This window comes from Arachis hypogaea, chromosome 1 (assembly GCF_003086295.3).
Source record: "Arachis hypogaea cultivar Tifrunner chromosome 1, arahy.Tifrunner.gnm2.J5K5, whole genome shotgun sequence".
In the NCBI taxonomy this organism is placed as follows: Eukaryota; Viridiplantae; Streptophyta; class Magnoliopsida; order Fabales; family Fabaceae; genus Arachis; species Arachis hypogaea.
The window spans coordinates 17,994,250-18,021,054 of record NC_092036.1 but is presented as its reverse complement, the minus strand read 5'-3'; the positions used below and the strand labels follow the sequence as shown (position 1 = coordinate 18,021,054).

The following is a 26,805-nucleotide window of genomic DNA, read 5'->3' as shown; positions in this document are numbered from 1 at the left end:
ATATATATATAGATATATCCACATATCAATATCACACCTCAAATCACGCTCATCAACAAGAGCCTCAACCCTATGATCAATCAAACATATTAAACCGTATCACATACAATATTACATGCTTTACCAACCATTACAACCACTCACGATCATTTCCACCATCATTCATACATATTTAACTCAATCCAAATTATTCAACAACTACATCAACATTCCAAAACCCTATCTTAGGGTCACTAGCCTACGTTTTTACAACCACATTACATTTTAGATACAGGAAATCGAAACCATACCTTGACCGATTCCCATTCCACCCGGAACACTTTCAAATTCACTTCCAAGGTCTCTAAACCTCACCAACAGATTTTCAAGCTTAGTGCTCCACTCCAAAGCTTGCCAAAACCACCAATCAACCTCTAATACACATATATATAATGTCTAAGCCACAATATCACACCCAAACACAATAACTCAATACCCAAATGCTTTAATTTAGAATTTTCACTAGGGTTTGATATCTTTTATCTTACCCAAGGTCCAAGGAGGCAAGAACAAGCCTTCTCTTCAAGGTAATTAGATCCTATAACACAAAGGATCTCATAATTTCAACATTTTTGCCTAAGAAATTGAAAATCAAAGCTGGAAGAATAGAGGTAAAACGTGGCTTACCTCTTGCACAACCTTATGGGCTTTGTAAAGCTCGACGCCACGGTCGCGTGGCCGCAAATGGTGCGTTGATCGGAGCTTCGGATCAAAAGTTATGATCAATGGAAGTTGGAAGTGAATAAGAGCAAGGGTTTCATGTTTCCCCCCTTCCCCTTGTGTGTTCAGCGTGTGTGTTTGTTTTAGAGAGGGAGAGAGCTGAGCTCTCTCATTAAATGAGAGCTTGGCTAGGCCTTTGGGCCCAACTTGGGTCCGGTTGGCCCGGTTTGGCCCGTTCGGCCCAATCTTGGGCCGATTTCTTTAAAATTGGTGTCAAAATTCTCGTTTTAAATTTCTCCATCACACTAAACCATGAAAACCTCATTTATCATTTTCTAGAATATATGTTAATTTATGGGTTAATTAGTCATTAATTAACCAGATTTTACATTCTACCCACCTAATTAGGATTTTGCCCACAAAATTCGATTTCAGTTACCTGAGAATAGGTGCGAGTAGTCTGATCGCATCTCCGAATCAAGTTTCCAAGTGTGCTCCTTAACACTGGCTGGACTCCATGCCACTTTCACTAATAAAACCTTTTTTTCATGCAACTTCTTAGTACTCGTGTCATCAATCCTGACCGGAGTCACTGGCAGAGTCAAATCTTCCTTTAATTGAACCGATTCAGGTTCTAACACATGGCTAACATCAGGAGTATACTTCCGAAGCCGCGACACATGGAATACATCGTGCAGGTTCAAAAGGTGAGGCGGTAGAGCCATCTGACATCACCGGTCCAACCCTCTCAAGAATTTGAAACAGACCGATGTATCGAGGATTCAACTTCTTCGTCTTAATCGCCCTACCTATTCCTGTGGTCAGAGTAACCTTAAGGAAAGCATGATCTCTTTCCTCAAACTCTAAGGGTTTCCGCCTCTCATCGGCGTAACTCTTCTGACAACTCTGAGCAGTGAGCATCCTATCTCTGATATTCTTAACTTGTTACGTAGTTTCAGCTATCATCTCAGGCCCCAACAAAACTTTTCTCCCCAGCTTCATACCAGCATATCGGAGATTGGAATTTTCTCCCATACAGAGCCTCATACGGAGCTATCCTGATGCTCGCATGGAAGCTGTTATTGTACACAAACTCCACTAGCGGCATATAGCGATCCCAGCTCGCCGGCTGATCCAAAACACCAAGCCCTCAGCATATCTTCTAGGGTTTGGATCGTCCTCTCAAATTGACAATCTGTTTGAGGATGGTAAGCTGTACTTAAACTCAAACGGGTTCCAAAATCTCTTTGAAATGCACCCTAGAACCTCGAAGTGAAACGGGGATATCTGTCAGAAATTATAGTCGTAAGCACACCATGAAGTCTCACAATCTCTTTATATACAAGTGTGCTAACTCCTCAAGAGTGTAGTTCATCCGAATGGGTAGAAAGTGAGCCGGTCCATAATTACCCAGACAACATCAAATCCGGTCTTAGTCCTCGGTAATTCTGACACAAAATCCATCGCAATGTTCTCCCACTTCGATTGCGGAACCTTCAAAAGTTGTAACGTCCCGGAAGGTCTCTGATGTTCAATCTTCACCCTTTGATAGGTTAAACACTTTGAGACATATTCTGCCACATTATTCTTCATACCAAGCCACCAGAACATAGCCTTCAGATCGTGGTACATCTTAGTACTCCCAGGGTGAATAGAAAATCTGCTTTTGTGCGCTTCCTTTAATATATCTTGCCGTAAAGTCCCAACATCCGGCACAATGATCCTACCCTTGAATCTCCACAATCCATCTTGATCCCATGACACTCTCCACTGCTTCCCTTGCTCAAAAGCTGGCAACACCTTTGGTAATACGTGTCATCGTTTTGATGAGCCTTTAGGAGTTTGGATTTAAAATCACTTGAGATCTGTAATTGGCTCAAACACAGAGTTCTAGACACTTTCTGAACACCAACCTTCAGACTCTCGAATGCTCTAAGCAACTCCTCTTCTTGAAGTATCATCCAAGCAGGATACAGTGATTTTCGACTTAGCGCATCTGCCACAACATTCACTTTTTTCGGATGGTAATTCAACTCAAAGTCGTAGTCTTTCAGTAACTTCATCCACCTCCTCTGCCTCATATTAAGCTCTTTCTAATCAAAGAGGAATTTCAAACACTTGTGATCAGAGAAAACTCAGAAATTAACTCCATAGAGGTAATGTCTCCACACCTTTAGCACAAACACAACCGTAGCAAGTTCCAGGTCGTGCGTCGGGTAATTAACTTTGTGAGGTCTTAGCTGTCGTGAGGCATACGCCACCACATTTCGACACTGCATTAGCACGCACCCTAGGCTCTTTAGTGAGGCATCACAATACACCTCAAATTGTTCATTCGGCTCGGGTAACAAAAACACAGGCGCGATAGTCAACTTTTGCTTCAATGCTTGAAAGCTCTCTTCACACTCAGAAGTCCAAACGAATGGCGTGTCCTTGCAGGTTAACTTGGTCAATGGCAACGCTATCTGTGAAAAGCCTTTGATGAATCTCCTTATCTCAGTTACTGAGGTTGGTCGCCTCCACTCCATCACTGCTTCTACCTTAGAGGGATATACTGCTATCCCCTGCTTACTCACCACATGGCCAAGAAACTTCACCTCGTCTTTCCAGAATTCACATTTAGATAACTTGGCGTACAATTTCCTCTCCTTCAGAATTTGTAACACGGTTCGCAAGTGCTCGGCATGCTCTTCTTCGTTCTTAGAATAAATTAGTATGTGATCAATGAAGATGACAACAAACTTATCGAAGAATGGGCGGAAGATTCTGTTCATATAGTCCATAAACACTGCAGGAGCGTTTACAGCGTACTCGTAATGACCATAACGAGTCCTGAAAGCGATCTTAGGGATATCCTCATCTCTCACCCTTATTAGGTGATAGCCAAATCGCAAATCAATCTTGGAGAAAACCCCGGCTCCTTGTAACTGATCTATGAGATCGTCAATTCTCGGCAGTGGGTACTTATTCTTTATGGAGACCTTGTTCAGTTGCCTGTAATCCACACAAAGCCGAATACTCCCATCTTTCTTCTTTACCAACAACACCGGCGCTCCCCACGGAGAAACACTAGGGTGGATAAAGTGCTTACTCATTAAGTCTTCCAACTGAGTCTTGAGCTCAGCCATCTCTAAAGGCGACATTCTGTAAGGGGCAATCAAAATTGGCCCTGTTCTCGGCACCAACTCAATTGTAAATTCAACCTCTTGGCTAGGAGAAAATTCTTTAATGTCGTCAGGAAACACCTCAGGAAATTTACAAACTACTGGGATCTTCTCTAAATTCTGTTCCTCACCCAATACACTCACAGCTAACAGCATAACACCTTGACATTCCTTCCCTGAACAATTTACTACCACATAGTTCAAGTAACAACCATTCACCACAACCAGCCCTTCTGATCCTTCCGGCATGAAATGCAACGATTTCTCAAAATAGTTCAATAAAACACGATTCTTAGACAACCAGTCCAACCCCATGATAAGATCAAGACCGGTCATCGGCAAATAAATCAAATCGTGTACAAAATCATGCTACTTGACCCTAAACGAAACTTGCGGACATCCTAGCCTAGTTACCATAGTTTCATGGGTGGCATTTTACACCTTCGGGTCATAACCTAAAACCACAATCTTCAATCCTAACTCACTAGCCTTCTCAAATGCAATGAATGAATGCGATGCCCTAGAATCAAATAAGGCATTTAAAATTTAACCAGCCATTTCACATTTACCTCGGATAAGTGTCTCAGACCCCTCGGCACCCACAGTTGAAGTAGTAAACACCTGACCAGGCTGCTGTGTAGTGCACAAAATTGTGATCTCAATGGCGCCAACAACTTGGTACGCACAATTGTAATATCACTCTTTTTCACAACTTTGCACAACTAACCAGCAAGTGCACTGGGTCGTCCAAGTAATAAACCTTACGTGAGTAAGGGTCGATCCCACGGAGATTGTCGGCTTGAAGCAAGCTATGGTTAACTTGTAAATCTCAGTCAGGAAGATTCAAATGGTTATGGAGTTTTAATAATTAAAAGATAAATAAACAGAAAATAAAGATAGAAATTGTTCATACCCTGGGTCGAGCTGACCGACCCGGGATGTTTAGCGACAAGGCAACCGACCTCTTCAGGTCAGACTATCTGACCTCTTCTCAAAAGAGCTCGGCCAAATCGACAGGAAAGCCCAATAAAGGGCCCAAATAGAGGAACACGACCCAAATCCAGAGGCAATCCCAGCCTACAGATATAAAGGCGGTTCCGTTGAAGATAAGCTGACCTCACCTAAAGATAAGATAAGATAAGATAACTAACTTATCTTATCCAGAAAGGTCACTTCTCACCATTATAAATACACTGGAGCACCCAAGTATAACTCATACTCTGATTCTACTCAATACCTGCTTAATCCCCTTGCTAACTTAAGCATCGGAGTCCCTTGCAGGTACCCTCCACCCTTCGGTGACAAAGGATCAGCAGCACATCTAGTCCAACAAGTCGGACGCACCAGCTCCGGCCGCTATTCACCAGCCGGACACATCAGTTCCGACCAGCACAGAAGATCTCGTCCAAGATCGACCTACAATTTCAGGTAACCCTCGAAACATTGGCGCCGTTGCCGGGGAACCTGGAAGTCATCCCATCACCATGGTGGACGACCATGACAACGGCCACGATTCAGGTTTGGAGGATCAGACACCGCACAAAAACGCGGATATCACGCCACAAAACACTCCGGAAACCAACAAAGACAAAGACTCACCAAATTCAGGGGCAACAGAAGCGCTCCTGGATCGCCTAAAACAACTGGAAAAAGAAACCCAACAACAACGGGAAATTGGAAAAGATCTCCAAAGAGAAGTGCAGCGACGTCGGGAGTTGGAAGAAAAACTACAGCAATTGGAAGCCGATCTCAAATCAAAAGCCCCGCGGGCTAATCTCGAGGAAAATTCACGCAAAAAGCAAGACCCGTTCACCAGGAAAATCATGAAAACCAAAATTCCAAATGACTTCAAACTCCCGGATATGACCCTGTATGATGGCACCACGGATCCCAACCACCATTTCAGCAACTTCAGAAGTAGAATGTACCTCACCGACGCCCCAGATGCTGTTCGCTGCAAGGCTTTTCCAATAACTCTCACAAAGATAGCGATCTGATGGTTCGACAGCCTACCCCCGAAGTCTATCTCAAGCTTTGATGAGTTAGCAACAAAATTCCTAGCCAGATTCTCCATTCAGAAAGATAAAGCCAAGCACGCCCCTAGTTTACTAGGGATCAAACAAGGAGATCGGGAGAGCCTCCACAACTACATGGAGAGATTCAACAAAAGATGCATGGACATACAAAGTTTACCGACGGAGGCCGCCATTATGGGACTCATCAATGGCCTACGAGAGGGACCTTTCAGCCAATCTATCTAAAAAAAGTACCCGACCTCCTTAGACGAAGTACAGGAACGAGCAGAAAAGTATATCAACATGGAGAAAAACGCTCGGTTAGGAGAAACCTCAAAATCGGGGAGAAAAGAAAAGAAGATCGTCAAGGGGAGAAAATCAAAAAATACCATAATTTCACTCCCCTCAAGGCATCCCTGGTCGAGATATACAAAGAAGTCTGCCATACAGAAAAAATCCCCCCAGCACGGCCACTCAAAGGCAAAAGGGGAGGAGGAAACCGGAAGGAATATTGTGAATACCATCGAGTCTGACGACACTCCACAAACGAATGCTTCGACTTAAAAAATATCATAGAAAAATTGGTGAGAGAAGGAAAATTAGATCGATTCCTGGCCACCCGAAATGATGATCAAAGAAAGAGACGAAGGGATGAAGATACCAAACGAACAGAACGATCACCTCGGACACCAGAAAGACATGTCCACATGATACACGGCGGATTCACAGCAGGTGGGATCTCCAAATCCTTTCGCAAAAGATATCTCAAAGAAGTATATCATGTCGAAGGAGAGGAGAAAGCACCCAACATTCCGGCAATAACATTCACTAAAAATGACGCATCTGGCATCATCACAGAACACGATGATCCCATGGTTATCACCGTTAAATTGGCAAACGCCAACCTACACCACACATTAATAGACCAAGGGAGTTCTGCCGACATCTTATTCAAAACAGCCTTTGACAAACTCGGCTTGGAAGAAAAAGAACTTAAAGCATATCCAAACAGCCTGTTTGGGCTAGGAGATACCCCGGTTCGACCACTCGGATACCTACCAATACATACAACCTTCGGAAAAGAGGCCCAATCCAAGACCCTCAAAATAGACTACATCGTAGTCGATGTAAGTTTAGCTTACAACGCTCTCATAGGACGGACAATACTCAATCAACTCGGCCCAATAGTCTCGACCCCACACCTATGTATGAAGTTCCCAACCCCAAAAGGGATAGCCACGATAAAAGCAGACTAGAAGACGGCACGTCGCTGTTATAACGAAAGCCTAAACCTCAGAGGCAAAGGAGAAGAGTTCCATACAATCGAGCTGGGTGGAGTTCACCGACGAGAAGAACTTCGTCCCCAGCCAGAGGGCGAGATAGAAAAGATTCAGATCGGGGATACCTCGGAAAAAACAACCAATATCGGCACAATCCTAAAAAGAGATTTAAAAGAATTACTAATACAATTCTTGCGAGATAACGTCGATCTCTTTGCATGGAAAGCCGCAGACATGCCAGGCATAGACCCTAAGCTAATGTGTCATAAGTTGGCAGTCTATCCAGGATCTCGACCGGTGCAGCAGAGACGAAGAAAAATCGGGCTAGAGCGATCCCAAGCTGTGGACGAGCAAGTACAGGCACTACTGGAAGCCGGATTCATAAGAGAGGTTGAATACCCGCTATGGCTAGCAAACGTTGTCTTGGTGAAAAAATCAAATGGGAAGTGGCGAATGTGCACCGATTACACCGATCTCAACAAGGCTTGTCCAAAAGATCCATACACACTCCCAAGTATTGACGCTTTAGTAGATGCTTCCTCCGGATACAAATATCTCTCGTTTATGGACGCATACTCGGGATACAATCAAATCCCCATGTATCCACCAGATCAAGAAAAGACCTCATTCCTAACACCGAAAGCAAACTACTGCTACATCGTAATGCCTTTCGGTCTTAAGAACGCAGGAGCTACTTATCAAAGGTTAATGAATAAAGTCTTCTCAGATCACATCAGAAAAATCATGGAAGTTTATGTGGACGACATGTTGATAAAGACACAAAACGGAGATACATTATTATCCGACCTGACTAAAGTGTTTTACACTATAAGGAAGCACAACATGCGGCTCAATCCCGCAAAATGCACCTTCGCAGTAGAAGCAGGCAAATTCTTAGGCTTCATGCTCACACAAAGGGGAATTGAAGCAAATCCAGACAAATGCCAAGCCATACTCAATATGAAGAACCCAACCTGTGTCAAAGAAGTACAACAACTCAATGGGAGGTTGGCCGCCCTATCCCGATTCTTAGCAGGAGCTGCGATAAGATCTCTCCCCTTCTATGCTACTTTAAGAAAGGGAAAACAGTTCGAATGGACGACAGAATGTGAGCAAGCCTTCCAAGACTTCAAGGAGTTCAAGGAGTTCATCAATGGCGCCATCAACATGGTACGCACAATTGTAATCTCAACTCTTTATCACAACTTCGCACAACTAACCAGCAAGTGTACTGGGTCGTCCAAGTAATAAACCTTACGCGAGTAAGGGTCGATCCCACAGAGATTGTTGGTATGAAGCAAGCTATGGTCACCTTGTAAATCTTAGTCAGGCAAACTCAAATGGTTATAAATGATGAATAAAACATAAAGATAAAGATAGAGATACTTATGTAATTCATTGGTGGGAATTTCAGATAAGCGTATGGAGATGCTGTGTTCCTTCCGTCTCTCTGCTTTCCTAGTGTCTTCATCCAATCCTTCTTACTCCTTTCCATGGCAAGCTGTATGCAAGGGTTTCACCGTTGTCAGTGGCTACCTCCCATCCTCTCAGTGGAAATGTTCAACGCACCCTGTCACGGCACGACTATCCATCTGTCGGTTCTCAATCAGGTCGGAATAGAATCCAGTGATTCTTTTGCGTCTGTCACTAACGGCCAGCCCTCAGGAGTTTGAAGCTCGTCACAGTCATTCAATCATTGAATCCTACTCAGAATACCACAGACAAGGTTTAGACCTTCCGGATTCTCTTGAATGCCGCCATCAATTCTAGCTTATACCACGAAGATTCCGGTTAAAGAATCCAATAGATATCCACCCAATCTAAGGTAGAACGGAGGTGGTTGTCAGGCACATGTTCATATGTGAGAATGATGATGAGTGTCACGGATCATCACATTCATCAAGTTGAAGAACAAGTGATATCTTAGAACAAGAACAAGCGGAATTGAATAGAAGAACAATAGTAATTGCATTAATACTCGAGGTACAGCAGAGCTCCACACCTTAATCTATGGTGTGTAGAAACTCCACCGTTGAAAATACATAAGAACAAAAGTGATCATTGGCTTCGGTCCCAGAGAGGGAACCAGAAGAACCAAGATGATAATACAATAGTAAAAGGTCCTACTTATAGAAAACTAGTAGCCTAGGGTTTAAAGATATGAGTAAATGACATAAAAATCCACTTCCGGGCCCACTTGGTGTGTGCTTGGGCTGAGCATTGAAGCATTTTTCGTGTAGAGACTTCTCTTGGAGTTAAACGCCAGCTTTTATGCCAGTTTGGGCGTTTAACTCCCATCCTTGTGCCAGTTCCGGCGTTTAACGCTGGGAATTCTGAGGGTTACTTTGAACGCCGGTTTGGGCCATCAAATCTTGGGCAAAGTATAGACTATCATATATTGCTGGAAAGCCCAGGATATCTACTTTCCAAAGCCGTTGAGAGCGCGCCAATTGGGTTTTTCTAGCTCCAGAAAATCCACTTCGAGTGCAGGGAGGTCAGAATCCAACAGCATCTGCAGTCCTTTTTAGTCTCTGAATCAGATTTTTGCTCAGGTCCCTCAATTTCAGCCAGAAAATACCTGAAATCACAGAAGAAGACACAAACTCATAGTAAAGTTCAGAAAAGTGAATTTTAACTAAAAACTAATAAAAATATACTAAAAACTAACTAGATCATGCTAAAAACATACTAAAAACAATGCCAAAAAGCGTACAAATTATCCGCTCATCACAACACCAAACTTAAATTATTGCTTGTCCTCAAGCAACTGAAAATCAAATAAGATAAAAAGAAGAGAATATGCAATGAATTCCAAAAACATCTATGAAGATCAGTATTAATTAGATGAGCAGGGCTTTTAGCTTTTTGTCTCTGAATAGTTTTGGCATCTCACTCTATCCTTTGAAATTCAGAATGATTGGCTTCTTTAGGAACTCAGAATCCAGATACTGTCATTGATTCTCCTAGTTAAGTATGATGATTCTTGAACACAGCTACTTATTGAGTCTTGGTCGTGGCCCAAAGCACTCTGTCTTCCAGTATTACCACCGGATACATACATGCCACAGACACATAATTGGGTGAACCTTTTTAGATTGTGACTCAGCTTTGCTAGAGTCCCCAATTAGAGGTGTCCAGGGTTCTTAAGCACACTCTTTTTGCCTTGGATCACAACTTCATTTCTTTCTTTTTTTTTTCGAAATTTTTTTTTCGTTTTCTTTTCTCCCTTTTTTGTATTCAGTGCTTTTTCTTGCTTCAAGAATCATTTTTATGATTTTTCAGATCCTCAGTAACATGTCTCCTTTTTCATCATTCTTTCAAGAGCCAACATTCATGAACCACAAATTCAAAAGACATATGCACTGTTTAAGCATACATTCAGAAAACAAAAATATTGCCACCACATCAAAATAATTAAACTGTTATAAAATTCAAAATTCATGCAATTCTTTTCTTTTTCAATTAAGAACATTTTTCATTCAAGAAAGGTGATGGATTCATAGGACATTCATAACTTTAAGGCATAGACACTAAGACACTAATGATCACAAGACACAAACATAGCTAAATATAAGCATAATTTTCGAAAAACAGGAAACTAAAGAACAAGGAAATTAAAGAACGGGTCCACCTTAGTGATGGCGGCTTGTTCTTCCTCTTGAAGATCCTATGGAGTGCTTGAGCTCCTCAATGTCTCTTCCTTGTCTTTGTTGCTCCTCTCTCATGATTCTTTGATCTTCTCTAATTTCATGGAGGAGAATGGAATGTTCTTGGTGCTCCACCCTTAGTTGTCCCATGTTGGAACTCAATTCTCCTAGGGAGGTGTTTAGTTGCTCCCAATAGTTTTGTGGAGGAAAGTGCCTCCCTTGAGGCATCTCAGGGATTTGATGATGACAGGGATCTCTTGTTTGCTCCATCCTCTTCTTAGTGATGGGCTTGTCCTCATCAATGGGGATGTCTCCCTCTATGTCAACTCCAACTGAATAACAGAGGTGACAAATGAGATGAGGAAAGGCTAACCTTGCCAAGGTAGAGGACTTGTCTGCCACCTTATAAAGTTCTTGGGATATCACCTCATGAACTTCTATTTCTTCTCCAATCATAATGCTATGAATCATGATAGCCCGGTCTACAGTAACTTCGGACCGGTTGCTAGCGGGAATGATTGAGCGTTGGATAAACTCCAACCATCCCCTAGCCACGGGCTTGAGGTCATGCCTTCTCAATTGAACCGGCTTCCCTCTTGAATCTCTCTTCCATTGGGCGCCCTCTTCACAAATGACTGCGAGGACTTGGTCCAACCTTTGATCAAAGTTGACCCTTCTAGTGTAAGGATGTTCATCTCCTTGCATCATGGGCAAGTTGAATGCCAACCTTACATTTTCTGGATTAAAATCCAAGTATTTCCCCCGAACCATAGTAAGCCAATTCTTTGGATCCGGGTTCACACTTTGATCATGGTTCTTGGTGATCCATGCATTGGCATAGAACTCTTGAACCATTAAGATTCTGACTTGTTGAATGGGGTTGGTAAGAACTTCCCAACCTCTTCTTCGGATCTCGTGTCGGATCTCCGGATATTCACTCTTTTGAGTTTGAAAGGGACCTCGGGGATCACCTTCTTCAAGGCCACAACTTCATAGAAGTGGTCTTGATGCACCCTTGAGATGAATCTCTCCATCTCCCATGACTCGGAGGTGGAAGCTTTTGCCTTCCCTTTCCTCTTTCTAGAGGTTTCTCCGGCCTTGGATGCCATAAATGGTTATGGAAAAACAAAAAGCAATGCTTTTACCATACCAAACTTAAAAGGTTTGCTCGTCCTCGAGCAAAAGAAGAAAGAAGAGAGTAGAAGAAGAAGAAATGAGGAGATGGAAATGGCTTTGTGGTTCGGCCAAAAGGGGAGAAGTAGTGTTTAGGTTGTGTGAAAATGAAGGAGTGAAGATGGGTTTATATAGGAGTGGGGAGAGGGGTAGGGTTCGGTCATGTATGGGTGGGTTTGGGTGGGAAAGTGGTTTGAATTTAAATGGTGGGGTAGGTGGGGTTTTATGAAGGATGGATGTGAGTGGTGAAGAGAAAGATGGGATTTGATAGGTGAAGGGTTTTTGGGGAAGAGGAGTTGAGGTGATTGGTGAATGGGTGAAGAAGAGAGAGGGTGGTGGGGTAGGTGGGGATCCTGTGGGGTCCACAGATCCTGAGGTGTCAAGGAAAAGTCATCCCTGCACCAAGTGGCGAGCAAAATTGCTCTTTGTGCCAATTCTGGCGTTAAACGCCGGGCTGGTGCCCCTTTCTGGCGTTTAACGCCAAGTTCTTGCCCTTTACTGGCGTTTAACGCCAGTCTGGTGCCTCTTTCTGGCGTTAAACGCCCAGAATGGTGCCAGACTGGGCGTTAAACGCCCATCTGCTAGCCTTACTGGCGTTTAAACGCCAGCAGGATCTTCCTCCAGGGTGTGCTATTTTTCTTTCTGTTTTTCATTCTATTTTTGCTTTTTCCATTGATTTTGTGACTTCTCATGATCATCAACCTACAGAAAACATAAAATAACAAAGGAAAATAGATAAGATATAACATTGGGTTACCTCCCAGCAAGCGCTTCTTTAATGTCAGTAGCTTGACAGAGGGCTCTCATGGAGCCTCACAGATGCTCAGAGCATTGTTGGAACCTCCCAACACCAAACTTAGAGTTTGAATGTGGGGGTTCAACACCAAACTTAGAAGTTGGTTGTGGCCTCCCAACACCAAACTTAGAGTTCGACTGTGGGGGCTCTGTTTGGCTCTGTTTTGAGAGAAGCTCTTCATGCTTCCTCTCCATGGTGACAGAGGGATATCCTTGAGCCTTAAACACAAGGGATTCTTCATTCACTTGAATGATCAATTCTCCTCTATCCACATCAATCACAGCCCTTGCTGTGGCTAGGAAGGGTCTGCCAAGGATGATGGATTCATCCATGCACTTCCCAGTCTCTAGGACTATGAAATCAGAAGGGATGTAATGGTCTTCAACTTTTACCAGAACATCCTCTACAAGTCCATAAGCTTGTTTTCTTGAGTTGTCTGCCATCTCTAGTGAGATTTTTGCAGCTTGCACCTCAAAGATCCCTAGCTTCTCCATTACAGAGAAAGGCATGAGGTTTACACTTGACCCTAAGTCACACAAGGCCTTCTTGAAGGTCATGGTGCCTATGGTACAAGGTATTGAAAACTTCCCAGGATCATGTCTCTTTTGAGGTAATTTCTGCCTACACAAGTCATCTAATTCTTTGGTGAGCAAAGGGGGTTCATCCTCCCAAGTCTCATTTCCAAATAACTTGTCATTTAGCTTCATGATTGCTCCAAGGTATTTAGCAACTTGCTCTTCAGTGACATACTCATCCTCTTCAGAGGAAGAATACTCATCAGAGCTCATGAATGGCAGAAGTAAGTCCAATGGAATCTCTATGGTCTCATTTTGAGCCTCGGATTCCCATGGTTCCTCATTGGGGAACTCATTGGAGGCTAGTGGACGTCCATTGAGGTCTTCCTCAGTGGCGTTCATTGCCTCTTCCTCCTCTCCTAATTCGGCCATGTTGATGGCTTTGCACTCTCCTTTTGGATTTTCTTCTGTATTGCTTGGAAGAGTACTAGGAGGGAGTTCAGTAATTTTCTTGCTCAGCTGACCCACTTGTGCCTCCAAATTTCTAATGGAGGACCTTGTTTCAGTCATGAAACTTTGAGTGGTTTTGATTAGATCAGAGACCATGGTTGCTAAGTCAGAGGTGTTCTGCTTAGAACTCTCTGTCTGTTGCTGAGAAGATGATGGAAAAGGCTTGCCACTGCTAAACCTGTTTCTTCCACCATTGTTATTGTTGAAACCTTGTTGGGGTCTCTGTTGATCCTTCCATGAAAGATTTGAATGATTTCTCCATGAAGGATTATAGGTGTTTCCATAGGGTTCTCCCATGTAATTCACATCTTCCATTGAAAGGTTCTTAGGATCATAAGCTTCTTCTTCAGATGAAGCGTCCTTAGTACTGCCTGGTGCATTTTGCATTCCAGACAGACTTTGAGAAATCATACTGACTTGCTGAGTCAATATTTTGTTCTGAGCCAATATGGCATTCAGAGTATCAATCTCAAGAACTCCTTTCTTCTGATTTGTCCCATTGTTCACAGGATTTCTTTCAGAAGTGTACATGAATTGGTTATTTGCAACCATTTTAATTAGTTCTTGAGCTTATGTAGGCGTCTTCTTCAGATGAAGAGATCCTCCAGCAGAGCTATCCAAAGACATCTTGGACAGTTCAGACAGACCATCATAGAAAATACCTATGATGCTCCATTCAGAAAGCATGTCAGAGGGACACTTTCTGATTAACTGTTTGTACCTTTCCCAAGCTTCATAGAGGGATTCTCCTTCCTTCTGTCTGAAGGTTTGGACTTCCACTCTAATCTTACTCAATTTTTGAGGTGGAAAGAACTTTGCCAAGAAGGCATTGACTAGCTTTTCCCAAGAGTTCAGGCTTTCTTTAGGTTGTGAGTCCAACCATGTCCTAGCTCTGTCTCTTACAGCAAAAGGGAATAGCATAAGTCTGTAGACCTCAGGGTCAACCCCATTAATCCTGACAGTGTCACAGATTTGCAAGAATTCAGCTAAAAACTGATGAGGATCTTCCAATGGAAGTCCATGGAACTTGCAATTCTGTTGCATTAGAGAAACTAATTGAGGCTTAAGCTCAAAGTTGTTTGCTCCAATGGCAGGGATAGAGATGCTTCTCCCATAGAAGTCGGGAGTAGGTGCAGTAAAGTCACCCAGCACCTTCCTTGCATTGTTGGCATTGTTGTTGTTTTCGGCTGCCATGTGTTCTTTTTCTTTGAAGATTTCTGTTAGGTCCTCTACAGAGAATTGTGCCTTAGCTTCTCTTAGCTTTCGCTTCAAGGTCCTTTCAGGTTCAGGATCAGCCTCAATAAGAATGCTTTTGTCTTTGCTCCTGCTCATATGAAAGAGAAGAGAACAAGAAAATATGGAATCCTCTATGTCACAGTATAGAGATTCCTTTAGGTGTCAGAGGAAAAGAAAAATAGAAGGCAGAAGTAGAAAATTCGAACTTATCAAAGAAGATGGAGTTTGAATTGTGCATTAAGGAATAGTGTTAGTCCATAAATAGAAGGATGTGAGAAGAGGGGAAGAAATTTTCGAAAACCAAGATTGAGAAGGAAGTAAAGTAATTTTTGAAAAAGATTTGATTGAAAACTTTTTTGAAAAAGATGTGGTTAAGAAGATATGATTGGTTTTAAAAAAGATGTGATTGAGAAGATATGATTTGAAAAACATTTTAAAAAGATTTGATTTTAAAAAAAAATTAATAACTTGGCTAACAAGAAAAGATATGATTCAAACATTAAACCTTTCTCAACAGAAAAGGCAACATACTTGAATTGTTGAATCAAATCATTAATTGATAGCAAGTATTTTTGAAAATGGAAAGAAATTGATTTTGAAAAAGATTTGATTGAAAAGATATGATTTGAAAAAGATTTGATTTTGAAAAATTTTGAAAACTTGAAAAAAAATTTGCATTGAAAACAGAATCTTCCCTCTTGTGCCATCCTGGCGTTAAACGCCCAGAATGGTGCACATTCTGGCGTTTAACGCCCAAACTACTACCTTTTTGGGCGTTAAATGCCCAGCCAGGCACCCTGGCTGGCGTTTAAACGCCAGTTTGCCTTCCTCACTGGGCATTTTGAACGCCCAGCTTTTTCTGTGTAATTCCTCTGCAGTATGTTCTGAATCTTCAATTCTCTGTATTATTGACTTGAAAAGACACAAATTAAAAATATTTTTGGATTTTTAATAATGAGGAGTAATTAAAATGCAACTAAAATCAAATAAACAATGCATGCAAGACACCAAACTTAGCAGTTTGTATACTACTGACACTAACAAAATGAGAATGCATATGAGACACATAAACACTCAAGTCAAGAGAATTTAAAAATTAGAGCAATGAAATCATCAAGAACAACTTGAAGATTAATGAAGACACATGCATGAGTTCGAAAATGCAAGAAGAATAGAAACATGCAATTGACACCAAACTTAAAATGAAACACTAGACTCAAACAAGAAATATTTTTTGATTTTATGATTTTGTAATTTTTTTGGTTTTTTTTTTCGAAAATTAAGTGGAAAAGAAAATAAAGATATCAAAATTCTTAATGAGAATTCCAGGAATCATGCAATGTTTAGTCTAAGACTCCGGTCCAGGAATTAGACATGGCTTCATAGCCAGCCAAGCTTTCAAAGAAAGCTTCGGTCCAAAACACTAGACATGGCCAATGGCCAGCCAAGCCTTAGCAGATCATTGCTCCAACAGCAAGATTGATAGAAATCAACAGGCTCTTGTGATGATAAGTTGAAACCTCGGTCCAATAAAATTAGACATGGCTTCACAGCCAGCCAGACTTCAACAGATCATCATGAAACTCTAGAATTCATTCTTAAGAACTCTGAAGAAAAGATACCTAATCTAAGCAACAAGATGAACCGTCAGTTGTCCAAACTCAACAATCCCCGGCAACGGCGCCAAAAACTTGGTGCACGAAATTGTGATCATCAATGGCGCCATCAACATGGTACGCACAATTGTAATCTCAACTCTTTATCACAACTTCGCACAACTAACCAGCAAGTGTACTGGGTCGTCCAAGTAATAAACCTTACGCGAGTAAGGGTCGATCCCACAGAGATTGTCGGTATGAAGCAAGCTATGGTCACCTTGTAAATCTTAGTCAGGCAAACTCAAATGGTTATAAATGATGAATAAAACATAAAGATAAAGATAGAGATACTTATGTAATTCATTGGTGGGAATTTCAAATAAGCGTGTGGAGATGCTGTGTTCCTTCCGTCTCTCTGCTTTCCTAGTGTCTTCATCCAATCCTTCTTACTCCTTTCCATGGCAAGCTGTATGCAAGGGTTTCACCGTTGTCAGTGGCTACCTCCCATCCTCTCAGTGGAAATGTTCAACGCACCCTGTCACGGCACGGCTATCCATCTGTCGGTTCTCAATCAGGTCGGAATAGAATCCAGTGATTCTTTTGCGTCTGTCACTAACGCCCAGCCCTCAGGAGTTTGAAGCTCGTCACAGTCATTCAATCATTGAATCCTACTCAGAATACCACAGACAAGGTTTAGACCTTCCGGATTCTCTTGAATGCCGCCATCAATTCTAGCTTATACCACGAAGATTCCGGTTAAAGAATCCAAGAGATATCCACCCAATCTAAGGTAGAACGGAGGTGGTTGTCAGGCACACGTTCATAGGTGAGAATGATGATGAGTGTCACGGATCATCACATTCATCAAGTTGAAGAACAAGTGATATCTTAGAACAAGAACAAGCGGAATTGAATAGAAGAACAATAGTAATTGCATTAATACTCGAGGTACAGCAGAGCTCCACACCTTAATCTATGGTGTGTAGAAACTCCACCGTTGAAAATACATAAGAACAAAAGTGATCATTGGCTTCGGTCCCAGAGAGGGAACCAGAAGAACCAAGATGATAATACAATAGTAAAAGGTCCTACTTATAGAAAACTAGTAGCCTAGGGTTTACAGATATGAGTAAATGACATAAAAATTCACTTCCGGGCCCACTTGGTGTGTGCTTGGGCTGAACATTGAAGCATTTTTCGTGTAGAGACTTCTCTTGGAGTTAAACGCCAGCTTTTATGCCAGTTTGGGCGTTTAACTCCCATCCTTGTGCCAGTTCCGGCGTTTAACGCTGGGAATTCTGAGGGTGACTTTGAACGCCGGTTTGGGCCATCAAATCTTGGGCAAAGTATGGACTATCATATATTTCTGGAAAGCCCAGAATGTCTACTTTCCAACGCCGTTAAGAGCGCGCCAATTGGATTTCCGTAGCTCCAGAAAATCCACTTCGAGTGCAGGGAGGTCAGAATCCAACAGCATCTGCAGTCCTTTTTAGTCTCTGAATCAGATTTTTGCTCAGGTCCCTCAATTTCAGCCAGAAAATACCTGAAATCACAGAAAAACACACAAACTCATAGTAAAGTCCAGAAAAGTGAATTTTAACTAAAAACTAATAAAAATATACTAAAAACTAACTAGATCATGCTAAAAACATACTAAAAAAATGCCAAAAAGCGTACAAATTATCCGCTCATCAGGAGCCGGGCAATAGCCTCAGCACTAGTCAGAGAAGAAGAACATGGGCAACAACCCGTCTACTTCATTAGCAAAGCGCTACAGGGATCCGAGCTGAACTACCAGAAAATAGAAAAATTTGCCTATACCCTCATTCTAACATCTCGATGACTCCGCCCGTACTTCCAGGCTCACACCATTAAGGTTCGAACTAACCAGCCCATAAAAGGAATATTGCAGAAAACATCTCGACAAACAGAAAGGGAAAACCCCAAGACTCAAGATAAGAAAGTCTGGGGGCATCCCTTGGAGGCAGTAAACAGGCAAGGTTTTCAAGTTATTTCTATAGCCTACATCTCGGCACTCATCAAAAAGAAAATAAAATCCCGAAAGAAACAAAAGAAGCAAAAAATGCAAAAACACCACCCTTCTACAGTTTATCAGAAAAAGTATCGCTCATACAGTTTATCAGTGAAAAACACTACTGCTACAGTTTATCAGAACACCAAAAGGACTAAGAAGAAAAACAGCAAAGGCGCAAACTTTTTTGAAATCAAGTAAAAAATCATCAGCAAAAGCACAGACAGAAATGGCAGCAACATGCAAAAGAAAAAGATTCAAGCAAACAAAGAAGAGATTTGCACCAAAAAAGGGGAAAAATCCAGAGCATGCAACAAGTCAAGCATGATAAAAACAGAAAGATCCAAACTTTCTCCAAAAGGAAAATCAAAAGGAAAACTCCATCGCAAGGTCAAAAATAAATGAGGAAACACGAAATGGGACTAACCTGGAGACGAAAGAAGCTTCGAAGAAAAGAATGGAAGCGCAGAAACAAAGGCTGCCCAGAAAATTGCCAAGTGACGCCGCAACGCAAGAAAGCAGACGCGCAAACGAAAGACAAAGAGCAGATGAGAGAAACAGAAAACGAGAGAGTAAAGGGAGAAGTTACGAAATGAAGAAGAAAAACTGTTTTTGATCGAGAAAAATCAAAATAAAGCCAAGAGAGAATGGGGGAAATTAATGCCAATTAAAAGCGGATGTTAAAATCGCTTGCGTTCCCAAAAAAGCGCTAATACAAAAGCGCGCGCTTTTAGAGGAAAATGTTCTACATTCACATATCTACAAAAGAAGAAATCGACAAAATGCTTGAACTCGGTTTCACTAAAAGAAGGACCGACGTCAAAAGACTCGACCTCAAACAAGAAAACCGAGCTCAAGCAGGGGCACTGTTCATACCCTAGGTCGAGCTGACCGACCCAGGATGTTTAGCGACAAGGAAACCAACCTCTTCAGGTCAGACTATCCGACCTCTTCTCAAAAGAGCTCGGCCAAATCGACAGGAAAGCCCAATAAAGGGCCCAAATAGAGGAACACGACCCAAATCCAGAGGCAATCCCAGCCTACAGAGATAAAGGCGGTTCCGTTGAAGATAAGCTGACCTCATTGCAAGTATAGTTTCTAAACCAATCAATAATCCTTTCATACAAAAAGTTGTTTGTCACTAGTAAAAATCCCTAAAATTTATAAACCGAAGTATTCAAACCTCGGGTCGTTCTCCCTATGAATTGTAATGAAGTGTTTTGTTATTGGTTAGAAATGTGTTTTGGGGTTTTGGATAAGAGGCATGAAAAGTAAATGGCAATGAAAATAAACTAACAACTATAAAAGGCTCTTGGCAAGGTATGAAAATTAGAAGTCCTATCCTAGTTATCCTTCTCAATTGTGATGAGAATTGTTCATTGCTACCACTTAGTTAACCCCTACTAAATAAATGAAAGTCAAGTGGATGAATTGACTTGAGCCACAAGTCCTAGCCAACTCCCAAGGAAGGACTAGCTTTAGTGCACTCCAAACCAATTAGCAATCTCTCCAATTACCAATCAACAAAGGAATTAGATAACTCAAGTGTCACTAATTACTCTACCTAGGCCAAGAGGAACAAAATCTATACTATATCTAGAAGAGGCATTTCAACAAACACATAAAAGGCAATAAAAGTAAACAACATAAATTGCAAGAATTAAAGAGAGATCTAACTACAAAGGCAAGAAATCAACAATATAAAAGCAAAGAAGAACAATTATTATGAATTACCTCTTATTGAATTAAAAGAAAATGGAAGGAACAATAGTAGATCTACAATAAAGTATAAGAACAACATAAAGGAAATTACAAAAAAAAGAATGGAAGGAGAATAAATGTAACAGCAAGGAATTGAGAAGATAGAAGTAGAAGAAGATATATTAAAATCTAGATCTAAGAACTAAACCTAATCCTAATCCTAGAGAGAAGTGAGAGCTTCTCTCTCTAGAAACTACTTCTAAAACTAATCCTAATGAGTGTGAATGAACTAATCCCCCTTTGCTCTTCAATCCTTGGCTTTAAATAGCAGTTTAGGGGCCAAAGTTGGTTGGAATTGGGCCCCACAACCCTTGAGAATTCGTTGGTCACGTTTTCATTAAAAAATCATAAACCAGCACCGACGCGTACGCGCACAGCACGCGTACGCGTCCATGGGGTGATTCGCAAGGTGCGCGCAAGCGCCAGGTGCGCGCGTGCGTCCATGGGCGAGTTCAACTTCTTTGACTTTTCATGATTTCTCCACTTTACATGCTTTTCCTCTTCACTCCTTTGATCCATTCCTAGCCTTTTCAATCTGAAATCACTAACAAACATATCAAGGTATCTAGTGGAATCAAAGGTGAATTGAATTTAGCTACTTTAAGGTCTAGAAAGCATGTTTTCACATCTAAGCACAAATAAGGAGACAATCACAAAACTATGCTAATTCATTGAATAAATGTGGGTAAAAGGTATTAAAATCTCTTAAAATCAATGCAAGATAAACCGTCAAAACGGGGTTTATCAACCTCCCCACACTTAAACCAAGCATGTCCTCATGCTTAAACTAAGAATGAAGTAAAGGGTATGGCATTTATTCAATGGAGCTAACTAAATGCAATCTACCTATATGCAACTATCTAAATGAATGCAATTGCTTGGTAAAATAAATCAATTCCCAAGAAGCATATATGCACAAGGGCTAAGCACTAGCAAGTCTAATCCATAATTGAATTGAGTTATTAAATAATTTTTACAAACTTGCATGAAAATTGACACTTATGGGTGGAAACATGTAATTGAGCAATTGAACCCTCACCGGTAGTGTTTGCACTCTATTCGCTCAAGTGTTTAGGGTTGATTCACTCAATTCTCCCCTAATTATGCTTTCTAAGATTTGTTTTTCATCTCACAATCAACATATATTTCATGCATGCACACATCTATCATGAGGTCTTTTCTTTAGGTTGTAATGGGGTTAGGGTCAAGGTAGGATGCATATTTGGTCAAGTGAGCTTGAGATTTGAATTTTTGATAAGCTTAGACTTCCCACCTAACCTATGACATCCTATATGATTAAGTTCTAACCAACTACCCATTCTTCATTTTTCCACATACTCATGCATTTCCTTTTCATTTCACAACACTTATGCATTGATCTTTATTGAGCTTCACTTTGCTTTGGGGCATTTTGTCCCCTTTTTATTTCTTTCTTTTTCTTATTTTTTTTCTTTTTCTATTTTTTTCTTTTTTCTTTTCCATATTATTTTTCTTTTTTTCTTTTCTTTTTTTTCTTTTGTTTTTCTCATTTTTTTCTTTCTATATACAAGAGCATCAATGCATAAGGTCTATACATTTGATCAATACATGAGCATGTACCCAATTCCCAATATTTTCAACAAAATACAAAATACACCCTTTTATTCACCCAATGTCCCAAGATTCCCACACTTGAATGATACTCACACACACTAGCCTAAGCCAATCAAATATCCAAATTAAGGACATTTATTGTTTTTCGCTTTAAGCTTTTAATGTGCTAAAATAAGAACAAGTGGGTTAAGCGTAGGCTCAAATTGGCTAATAATGGAAGATGAAAGGTAAGGTCATTTGGGTAAGTGATCTAATGAAATGATGGCCTCAATCATATAAATGCATGAATACACAAAATAATGGACATAAAGAATCAAACAAATCAAAGATTACAATCATAGGAAGAGAATAATGCACACAAGAAGGAAAAATAAGTGGTTATAAGATGTAACCACACCATTAGGCTCAAATCTCACTTGCTTGTGTTCTTAGTTCAAAAACCATGTTTCACAATATATATAATTCAAGCAAGTTCTATGAAAAGTTTTCACTCAAATCAATCGGTGCCCTATAGATAGAAATCCTTGAAAAATTTCATTATTTTGACTAAGCTTATTGTGTATACATATGTAAAACTAAGAAAATGCAACAAAGAATCCTTAAAACCTAAAATGAAATGCAAAAGTGTTGGGGATTAGGAATTTGTCACCCAAAATCACCGACTGGTCGGATGACCTCCCCACACTTAAAAGTTTGCACCGTCCTCGGTGCACTCAAAGATGAGCAAGGGGGTACGGCGACTCTCCGAATTGCTGCGTGTTCTTAGTCTTGCTTCCATGTCTGCTTGTGGTGCATTCATCATAAAAAAAAACAAAAAGATAACACCATAAGATGAGACAATATAAAAGCAAGGAAGCACACATTGTTGGAGTGAGGTAAATCACTAGAATTGAGTGAGTGAATTAGTGTGACATGAATGACAAATAAGTGTGTGAATTCTAAATTGCGCAGTTTAGAATACACATTAGCCTAAAAGTTATGTCACAAAAGAAGCATGCACTTCACTTATCCTAGTGTGCTTGAGATGCTTTAAGTAAACTTGTAAGATAAAACAAGCGTTAAAGAAGCATGAAAGCATTCAAGTCAACATATGGATGCATATAATCATGAACACAATGCATTAAGGTTAATGCACACATCCATCAAGAAATTGCCCACTCAAAGAGAGAGTTTAAATCACATGGTGGCTAGCTACAACATGCAATTCAAAAGAGTTATAAGCTCGAAGGCAATCCTCATCACTTGGTATTTTTGAAAAGGTAAGCATGAAAAACTCAAAACCAAGTAGCAAAATATAACCTCAATCATAGAATCCAACAAAGGTTATAAACATAAGGATGTTAAGAAAACATCCCTTTTCAATACTCAGCAGCAATTAATGGTAAACAAGAATATCAATCCAACACTTACAATGAAAAAGAGAAAATGAAAGGAAAACTAACTAAGACTAACTAACTAATCAACTAGTAACTAACTAATTAGTTAACTAAAATAAATGGTTATCAATGGTGTTTGGAAGTGTTGGATGAGGGATAGGAGAAGGGAAGAAGAAAGGAGAAGGAAAGAAATAGAAAGAGGAGAAGAAAAGAAGCGGATGGAAGAAAGGGTATCCACGCGAACGCGCACATGTGGCGCGCGCGGGGGTGATGGAACAGAGAGGGAAGCGCGGACGCGTATAGTGCGCTAACGCGTAGATGGGGGTATGGGCATAGGCGCGGACGCGTACCGTGCGCGTCCGCGTGGGTGGCTAGCCAGGCCGGCGGCTCAATGTTGGCCCGGAATTCGCACAACTCTCTGGCAAAAGTACCAGGGGTGCAGGTGGCCTAATCGACGCGCGCACGGCATGTGCACTTGCGCGTGCATTACGAATTCAGCACGATGGGCGCTTACGCGCGGATAATGTTGGGCCTGGGGCTCAACGTTCGCACAGTGAAGGCCTAACCCTCGGGTTTGTTGGCTGGGAGTGGAACTTCTGCATCTACGCGCGCGAGCCATGTACGCGTGCGCGTAAGTGGTCGAAAATGCTTAAAGTGCGCGTACGCGCCATGTACGCGTGCGCGTGAATGGTGCTCTGTTTTTCAAAATTTTCCTATGTTTTTGCACCAATCTAAGCATTCTAAACCTCTAAACAGCTACCAAAATACCATAAAACCTTATTTAACATACTAAACTACCAAATATACTCAACTAACTAAACAAAATATGAAATCAACTAGATTCTACACTATTTACAAAAGAGAAAATGAAAAGATGTTACCATGGTGGGGTGTCTCCCACCTAGCACTTTTATTTATTGTCCTTAAGTTGGACTTATGGGGAGCTCCTCATCAAGGTGGCTTGTGCTTGTATTCATCTTGGAACTCCCACCAATGCTTGGTTCTCCATTGTGCCCCAAGATTTCCTATGGGTTGAGCCAAGTGTTGATGGAGTTCTTCACAAGCTTGGGGCTCCCAATGTTGATCCTCTTTTTCTAATCCAGGATCCCACACTTTATTTTCACACCTGTATTGAAGTTGATCATCATTATTGGTCCATCCGGGTGGTGAACAAGATGAATTCTCTATGAAGTTCCCAACAAACCTCCTAGACCCATCTATTTGAGCACTATTCCCACCTTTGTATTCAACTCTTGAAGTATCAACCAAAATGAGCCTTGATTTGCAACGCCAACCACGAAACATCTTTCGCTTACGCTTCATCCCACAAAGCATCCTAAGTTGACCATCCGTTTCAAGCAAGCCATACTCAAGTAGGACGATAAATCTAATAGAAATGAATTTTACCCACTCAAGTGAAGGAGTAGATGAAAACCTAGGCAAAGATGCTTCCAACGATCTTGACAAAGCGTATTCCACTCCCATCCTTCTATTTCTAAGGACTTCCACCTCTTCACAAGATTTCTCTAATTTAATCCTTTGTTCATTAATACTATCTAAGCCTTTCCCCTTAATCAAACTATAATTGGGAGGGTGAAAGAAGTTTACCTCCACAATATTTTCAAATGCACCGGGAGAAGATTCTTCAAGTTCAAAGGATTCTCCACCACTAGGACTTGATGCTTGCTCTTCATTGCCATGGGAACTCAATTCTTGCTCTATCCCATCCAAGTCTTCATATGGAATATGCCTTGGAAGGTGTGCAATTTCCTCCCTAGCATCGATTTCAATCATCTTGGAGGGGTTTTCTTCAACTCTATGTTCCCATGGAGGCTCCACATCTCCTAAGTCTTCTACCACTTCTTCCTTGTCTTCATCAATTAAAGCTTCCTCCAATTGTTCCAATACAAAGCAACTTCCTTCATTTCCCACCGGGGTTTCCAATCTCTCCTTCATGCTATATTCTTCATTCGATTCTCCACATGTAGCCATGGGAGTTCCTTGAGTGTTCAAACATTGGGATGCTAATTGATTTGTTACCGCATCCAAGGCGGCCATGAAATTTTGCACATCCCTTTTCATCTCTTCTTTCCCTTGAACAAGAACACCAAGGGTTTTATCCATTAGAGACTGGGGTGGGTGGAAGGATTCATTATTTTGGGAAGATGGTTCTTCTTGGTAGAGTTGTGGTGGTTCAATATTCTCCACTCTTTCCACTTGTTGCACAACACACTCCATGGTTGCTTGAAATTGATCCAATGCTTCCTTGAGACGATCCCTTGACTCTTGTTCCGCTTGGATATCATGATAGGGATCATATGGCTCTTGGATCGATGGACATGAATATTCTTCCATGTGAGGTTGTGGTGGAAGGTAGAATTCATCTTGTGGTTGAAAATTTTCATATATTGGGGGTGGTTCATCTTGGTAATAGTGTGGAGGAGGTGGCTCTTGAAAATGTTGATGTTGGAATTGTGGTGGCTCTATATGTGGTTCATATGGCTCATATGGTTGTTGGTAGGATAGATATGGATTAGGGTCATATGAAGGTGGTTGGTAAGAAGGGGCTTGTGAGTATGGTTGAGAGTTATGTTGAGGATATGGATCATAGGCATATGGTGGTGGTTCTTGAAAGTCACAAGGAGATTCACCATAGCCATTGGATTGATATGCATCATTGAATGGCTCTTCTTCATAGTGCATTGGTGGAGGTTGTTGCCATGAGGATTGATCATAAGCATATGGCTCCTCCCACCTTTGGTTATCCCATCCTTGATACACATTCTCATTATAGTTCTCATCACCTACAACATAGTTGTAATCACACTCATAGCCAAAGTGAGAATTCATGGTAGCAAGAGCAAATAAGAAACAAAAACTAATAAGAAATAATGAAAAAAAATACTAAGACTAGAAAAAACTAACAAGCAATCCAAAAGATCAAGCTATTCACAATATTCACATATATACAATAACCAATAACATAACACCATTGCAATTCCCCGGCAACGGCGCCATTTTGATGATTGGATTTTTGATGGTATAGAATTTCACAAATGAATTCTCGTTGCAAGTATAGTTTCTAAACCAATCAATAATCCTTTCATACAAAAAGTTGTTTGTCACTAGTACAAACCCCTAAAATTTATAAACCGAAGTATTCAAACCTCGGGTCGTTCTCCCTAGAAATTGTAATGAAGTGTTTTGTTATTGGTTAGAAATGTGTTTTGGGGTTTTGGATAAGAGGCATGAAAAGTAAATAGCAATGAAAATAAACTAACAACTATAAAAGGCTCTTGGCAAGGTATGAAAATTAGAAGTCCTATCCTAGTTATCCTTCTCAATTGTGATGAGAATTATTCATTGCTACTACTTAGTTAACCCCTACTAAATAAAGGAAAGTCAAGTGG

General features: G+C 41.0%; 1 protein-coding gene across 1 annotated transcript; it reads right to left on the bottom strand.

Annotated features, from left to right (window-relative positions):
- Positions 1-233: 233 nt before the first annotated feature.
- Positions 234-1,807, bottom strand: LOC140180440 (uncharacterized). The gene is made up of 5 exons (XM_072221602.1): positions 1,704-1,807; positions 1,363-1,621; positions 1,139-1,310; positions 291-413; positions 234-238 (listed from the first exon to the last, which is right to left on the bottom strand). Exons 1-5 carry the CDS (start codon positions 1,805-1,807, stop codon positions 234-236), a joined length of 663 nt encoding a protein of 220 aa, XP_072077703.1.
- Positions 1,808-26,805: the final 24,998 nt, after the last annotated feature.